General features: G+C 40.2%; 1 protein-coding gene across 2 annotated transcripts in view; it reads right to left on the reverse strand.

Moving 5' to 3' along the window:
* Window positions 1–4,797, reverse strand: part of LOC137991008 (QRFP-like peptide receptor) — a 7,238-nt gene extending 2,441 nt beyond the window's left edge. Inside the window, exons 1-4 of one of the 2 annotated variants that reach the window (XM_068836140.1) lie at window positions 4,112–4,797; window positions 3,428–3,493; window positions 2,610–2,945; window positions 1,278–1,587 (exon numbers count right to left, since the gene is read on the reverse strand). In XM_068836140.1, coding sequence (XP_068692241.1) covers window positions 1,278–1,587; window positions 2,610–2,923 — 624 coding nt within the window. In that variant the 5' untranslated portion in view covers window positions 2,924–2,945; window positions 3,428–3,493; window positions 4,112–4,797. The remainder of the gene's footprint in view (window positions 1–1,277; window positions 1,588–2,609; window positions 2,946–3,427; window positions 3,494–4,111) is intronic. The other variant, XM_068836139.1, reaches the window with a different exon arrangement.
* Between the last annotated feature and the right edge of the window lie 2,703 nt (window positions 4,798–7,500).

A 7,500-nucleotide genomic window follows, 5' to 3' on the forward strand; every position in this document is an offset into this window, starting at 1 on the left:
CCAGGATTCGAGCCAGGATCCGAGCTAGGATCCGAGCCAGGATTCGAGACCTAACCGAAACCTAACCTAACCTAACCAAGACCTACCCTAACCCTAACTAGATTAGAACCAACGCAAATAGACCTAACCTAACCGATTCGAGACCTAACCTAACCGAGAGATTGGAGAATAAATAGCGCAGAAAGCTCATCTTAGCTCGAATTCTGGCTGGAATCCTGGCTTGGAATCCTAGCTCGAATCCTGGCTCGGATCCTAGCTCAATTCCTGGCTCGAAGTTTAGGTATCCTCGGGCAAATGACAAATCCGAGAGTAATAAGAAAATTGCTTTCTTAGAAAAAGAATTTTACATCGAAGGCATTTTACATGTTTTCGGCATAAGATGAAAGCTCCTTGCTTGTCTTAGTTTTTAAAGTACTTAACAAAACCTTCGGTTCAGAATGCAATAGGAACGACGGCCAAACCTATTCTTCTAAAATAATACGTTACTAATAAGGTAAGAAAAAGAATAGTTTAAAAAGGAGTGTTGTACAAAACTACGGAAATTTCAGGGATCTGGGTTTTTGATTTCATAGAGTGCCTTAATGCGTATATCCCACAATCGATCATACACAGAATTTCAGGCTAATTTCAGTAATCAGCTATTTTTGTGATGCAGCTGTGTTTTGCATATTGCCACTGACGAAGTGCAATACGTTAATAAGCATTTTGAATACTCGTTCACCATATTCATAATATAGGCTTTGCAATTGTAATTTATTTTTTGTTTTTTTTAATGAAAAGGACGTTTTCGCACTTTTGGCTTTTATATACGCCTCTTCTTTTTGGCCCAAGTATAAAGAGATTTTTCAGTTTAGCTTATTTGCATAATATTGACTGTGCAAGAAGTAGTTGTTCAATGTTCCTTTGTATTTAACACGTGTAGCACAGTGTATCATCAGTCGAATCGAGAAAAGGTCATCCTTAAAAAAATTATATGCACTACCCTAGACTATGAGAAGTGTTTTATTTTTCTTTTGGACAATAAAACAGGTTGCCTGCGTAACTGACGGGATATTTTATCGCTGGATTTCTTAAACACGCGCGGGCAAAGAGACGTTTGGCTGTGAGTGGGCCTCGAGTAGCAAGGTACGAGTGGTTTTTCATTTGCGGCATTTTTCCCGGCATAGACGCTTCGCAGATGCTCGCCTCGCAGGCTAGCGGAACAGGTAAAACAATCTCTAAAGAATTAACGTCACCTGCCCCCTTTCCTGTCCTTATTGTATAGCTTTAACACTAACCACTGACGCAGACTGTCGCGTTGGCGTTGTTTCAAACCACAGCTGGTAAACAACTCTTGAATAAAGATAACTCATTATGCTGATGGGAATAATTCCCGCCACTGCACTCCACCCCAGGCTATAAGCAATAGGAAGGATCGCAACTGGCCAACGCTCGCCACATGTCCCCAGATCATCTCTGAACGTCACGGCCACAAAGAGAGGAGCATTCCAAAGGCAGCCTGCGAGCCAGCAGCCAGAAATGATGAGTTTTAGTTTGGTTTTGGTGAGTTTGGAGCGACTAGTCAGAGGCTGAAGAACCGCATGGTATCTTCCGTGACATAGTAGGAAGGAAATGGAAAAATCACAATAGATATGATCAATATAACATCTTGTCTTACTCGAACAGAAGTTTAAAAACAACTAATTACATTCGTTTGGGTGCGCCGATCTCTTTAATTTCCTCTCACTTGATATTGACCTATCCAAAAAGTATGAATTATGTCTCATATATTCTCATTTCTGATTAACAGTTGTACGTAGGATTCATGAACTTCAATGAACTCGATATTACGGTTTAAATTATAATTAAAAGATCCCTTGACCTTTTTGCAGATACGGCGGCCATTTTGATTTCTATTGTTTCGAAAGACATTATGGGATACTCAGGGGGCAAATATGTATTTGCCCCCTGGGCATCCCATAATAGCTTTAGGAGTTCCGAAAAAAGAAAAGGATTATGTTGAAAAATGAGCATTCGCAGGTAATTTGTAGCAATAAAACGAAAACCTTTGAGCTGGTAGAGCCGATGAAGGAAGTCCTCGAAGAATGGACTTTCTGCTCTTACGCGTAATCTCTGGACCCACAATGTAACTGCACTAATTCGGAAATAGCAAGAAGATTAAGTGAATCAAGGAAAAACAGTTTCCCTTTTAACTGAGTTAGTTGATCTCCTTGTGAAATAATAGGGAGTTTAGAAACGACGACGGCTACGACTTAGACAACACCACAAAGCAATATCATTGGTTAAAAGAACATAAATAATCGTGCTGCACGTGCAGCACGGATTTTTGCAAGTATGTTCGCGATCCTCTGCGTGACGACGACGTGAAATCGTGAAATCACCAAATTTGAGGTTTTGACGACAACGTCAGCATGCAACAGAGAATCTTTCATTCTCTCTTTTCACTCTGATAAGTTATATTTTCAAGTGACGTTTTTGTCGACCGTCGCCGTCATAGATCTTAAAGTCCCCAATACCTTCCTGGTGTAAACATGACAGTAACACTCCTTTACATGTTAACTATTGTGGCTGAAAAAGTTCAGTAAACGTACAAAGGAAAGATATATTACCTTTCCACTGAAATTGCAACCAGGGTACATACTGACACAAGCGCTGCAGTCCATGCCAACGTTCCTCCAGTTATAAACTTGCATAAGAGTTTGCCCGTTGTTCCAGGGATATGCTCATACATTGGCCCAATAACAAACTGTATGGCGACGAATATCGCTACCACCATGTCAGCAATGGCTAAGTTAAGCACGAGTCGGTTCATTGCAGTTCTCATTGACTTGTTTAAAAAGAAAACTAGGATCACCAATGTGTTTCCGATGAGGTCCAACAGGACCATGAAGGAGAAAGCTATGCTGAGACCAATGTACTGCATTGATAAAGTCACGATTGTGGGACTGAAAAGAATTGTAAGTGAAAAAAGAGTTACCACATGATTTCGAACTTTACATTGAATTCAACACAAAAGCTATGCTTTTTTGACCGGTACCGGACACGAAATTAACCACCCGGTTTCTAAGACTGGTTGTAGATACTGTAAGCTTGGTCTCGTTTTTTAATTAGCGCTTAATAGGGCTGTTTATACGAGAGAAAATAAGCCGCGGCTTACTCTGGCCGCGGCGTACATGCGAAAGGAACTATTTATATACGAGTATTAACTCCCAGGCCAGGATAAGCCGCGGCTTGAGAAAGCCGTGAACGTAGATTTTGTACCATTTATACGGGGTGTTCGCGTCTTATATAAGCCGCGGCGGCGGTCGGCGGCGGTCTTATAAACGGCCCTATTGTGTTGTTATAACTCCTTAACCTGGTAACGCAGAGAAGACTTTCTCTCAAGGCGATGATATTTGATTAAAATCAGGGCACCACAACCACAAACCTTTTTATCTTTCACCTTTCCCCTTTAAGGTCGTGATAACGTGTTTAAATTGTTATACCACCTTGCCTAAATTGGAAAAAAAATTCAAAATGGTTAATTTTTCAGTCGATGATGTTTCGCTCGCTTATCTTTTATGATACCATTGTTTTTGGGCAAATTCGCAAATAACCCTTTTTATTCTGATTTTATTAGCATATCCTCATATGCTTATTCATGTGCAACTCCTGCATTGTATTTGATGAGTCATCCTATGGAAGTCAACACCGCATACAAAATGGTTAGTTGAATATCATGTGGGCGATATGCTGCAGTCATTAATTCTTAACAATTTGTCACACCTTTAGTCTTGTTGCCAGTAAGACTCATTTAAAATTTACAGCTTATACGTATCAAGTAAGTAACTTCCTGAAGCAACAAATCAATAACTTCTTGGCAACAACAAGCCAAATCGACAGCACCAATGTAGAAGAAGAAAATTTGGCTTGGACAATGAACACAAAATCTATGACGGCTAAAATGAACACAAAACTACTATTAATTGGCACGTGCACTCCTAACAGCTGCATGGACAACCACACGATCATTGACAGAAACTGATTATGAGCAAGAAAGAAGCACTGAATCGAAATAAGTAATAAAAACGGAAAACATGGTGTCCATAGAACTGACATTGGCAGAACTTACTCAGTTGGGTCTACGGGATGTGGAATCACCTCATGTCTTGCTGCTGGAATGAACTGCCACAATGGATTGATGCATGCGAGATATGCAATGATACAGAGATTGTCTCTTGTTTACAGTACAAGAAATAAATACTTTTCCATATTCGACCGATATTGCGATTCTCAAAATTTGAAAGCACGCGGCTGGCCGTGAAAAGAGTCAATCTGAGCCGAAAACAACTAGGTATTTGAAGAGAGTGGTGCCTTGGAAATTGTGAAAAAATATATTGGTCACGGATTCTCAGTCGATTGTAGAGCGTAAAAGGTTGACATCCAATTGTAGGTGGAATCGATCTTTTCCTGATGAATAATACTAAATATCTGAATTGCTACTTTTTCTTAATGAATGCGCATACGTAAGACGCTTCTATCCTAATCTTTCCCTACGGTAAATGATGGCATATATTTTTGTTTTCTTTCCGGCCGTCTCATTTCGATTTGATTTCTTTGCTTGGAGGAAACTCGCCTAATGCATCCGGTTAAAAATTATTATTTTTTGTTTCAACGGATAAGTTATAAAATAAATATAACAAGGATTGTGAAATCTCAACTACTTAGTACAAAAATGGCCAGATTACTTCCCAGCGTAAATTAAAAAAACAATGTTCTTCAGCTGGTTCTTGTTAGCGATGAATCGAGTATGCTGGCTTTTTGGTTAGGATTATATTAAAAGGCTATCTGAAAGGTCGAAACAGAGTTATATATAATGAACCTGATAAGCTGCCAATGGAAAATAAACAATGGCAGCTGAAAAAAGAGACGAAAATTCGAAATCAACTTTGCTTTAAAGTGCCAAGTTTTTATTGACGTTTCTTTGCACTATCAGTATCACAGACCTGTCTGAGTGTCATCGCCAATGACCTTACAGGTCACAGATATTGTAATTGGGATGCGTTTTTATTCTCCAAACCTGTTTAAATACTCCTATTCGATTCTATTCTCATTCAAATGTGTTGGTACGATCTCGCAGAGGTCCACTGAGTTCGATCTGAAAAATGTCGGGCAGCAAAATCCTCCCCAACCACTATTTAACAAATTTGATAGGAAAGCTTCATGTTTTAAAAAAATAGAATTTGAAATTTAGGTTTGAGCAACAAAAATTGACATTTCTTTGGCCTACGTGCAGTAGTTATGACTACGACGACTCGAGGGTAAATTATAAATTGGGTTGGTGAAGCATTCTATTCTGCGCCTGCACCTGTCTTTTCATAGGCGTTTGACAAGATGAATTGAATTAATGTCTGGTATTTCGTGATTTTCTACTACTTCGGATAGTTTTTGTTTCCTCATATCAGGTGTTGTCTGTTCCTAGATTTAATTGCAGGTATTTGTTTTTTTCTGTGTATGCCTGAGTCCTTCATGCCTCTGCGTGATGCAAGGTGAAAATAACTTGAATCAGATAACATCTTATGGCTCGGGTAAGGAAGGAAACAAGACTGGAAACGCTTTTCAATTTTGATAAGGCTGTTGCTTGGTAACGAGTGAAAGGACAACAGAGTCCCAGGCAGGATTGGAACCCATCACCTCCGTATTACAAGTCGGTTACTCTACCCATCGAGGTATGAGAATGCCTGGGGACCCTGATTGTTTATCTTGGTTCTTGATTAGACAAATTGCCCCAATGATCAGCAGGCTGGAGAAAGTCATGTGTAAATGCAACCAAAATTGGTAGAGGGTGAAACGAGCAATTCACTATCTAAAGTTGCATTTACATATTTGAGGCGCATAATGTGACGACAACGCTGGGATTCGAACCGAAGATTGCAGAACACATTAACGTAGCACGCCTGCGTCTTAAACCACTCAGCCACGTTGTCAGCTGAAGCACTCGAGATTCTCTGCTATTTGATTGAAACCGCACCCATCATAGCGCCAGTTAAACGAAGTACGCAACTGTGACTTCGTTCTTTTGAAACGGAGGGGTGGGAAGCAGATATGTCTGACTGACGCAAATGCGTATCTAGTCTGCGAGTTTGTTTCCATGGTTACAGTAGTACGCACAAGTGCAAAACGCCAGAAGAAGATCGCCAGGGGCGGGTTGCTCGAAGCCTTGTTAGTGCTAACCGTTGGTTAAGAGGTATCAAAACCTATAGGTTTCCACGGTATTCAATGGTGGTTAGCTCTAACCATGCCTCGAGCAACCCGGGCGAGAGGAAGAAGCTTTAGTTGATTGAATTAATAAACGCCAACAGTAAAGCGAAAAGAAAAGAAAACTATTAAAAAGAGATGGAGTGACGAGGAGACGTACGATCTGTCTGATCATTTCCCGTTGTTAGCAGATGAGACAATCTTCCATCGCCAGTTCCCGAACGATGGTATTGTTATATTATTCCCTCGACTTTTTACTTGTTGAGGTCAGTGCTCCAAATAGTATTAAATAAATTGTATTACGGTAGCTAAACATGATCATACTTCGTTCCGTCATATTTATGCATATTTCGATGGAACATGGTTTACGATGCTTAATGAGCCAGGGACGGTCTTTTTACAGGCCACAGTCGGTTTCAGGTTGAAGCCCAAACCACCTTAAAATAGTGCTTGCTCAGTAGATATCACTCAAGGTAGAGAGACCCTCGGCCATTGGATGCTTTTATGCCATTGCCCGGCTATTACCCGAGCATCACGGGGCTGGGTAAGGGACTGGTATGCCTGACGGCATAACTGCGAGGATCATAGCTTCACTTGGACTCGGTTTAAGTGACTGATGAGCATGCGCCCTGGTAATCGATGGTACTGCTTTTATGAGCCATTCCCATTGAACGAGCGCTATTTGGAGAGGTTAGTTGTCCTGTGTTCTGTGGCTTGTATTTCGTATCTCCGCACGGCCATGTAATGTCCTCTATTTATCCCAAGAAATTTTCGTTTGGGACAAGCCTGTATAATTTCTTTTAAAGGTAACTTTTTAGTTTATTCATTGTTCGAGCAAAGTTGGAAAATTATTCGTAACTCGAATAAACCAAGTTTCAAGCAGAGTTCGGAGACAGCCAATGATCAGGTGTTGATTAATCGCCTGTGCAAATTCAGTTTCACTTTCAGATTATTTTGCCACAGTTCTCAGTATTATCAGTGACATTATTATAATATGCTATTAAAGGCATTTAGGGGCGAGGAATCTCATGAAGAAACCAGAAGTCTTATTTGATATGAGCTCCTGGAAAATGAGATTAAGCAGTAGACTGAATTACAAACTAACAGTAAAATGCAACAAGCTTTATAAGGATTTGTATGAGTTTATTTCCTAGAGCCTCGAGATGATGTCTTTTGTTTGGGACTGAATAGTGGGCTATTGTCTTTATAACCCACCCATAATTTTCGCGAGATTTTATTGGCTACTTTATTGTCACAGGACAA

This window comes from Montipora foliosa, chromosome 2 (genome assembly GCF_036669935.1).
Source record: "Montipora foliosa isolate CH-2021 chromosome 2, ASM3666993v2, whole genome shotgun sequence".
Classification (NCBI taxonomy): domain Eukaryota; kingdom Metazoa; phylum Cnidaria; class Anthozoa; order Scleractinia; family Acroporidae; genus Montipora; species Montipora foliosa.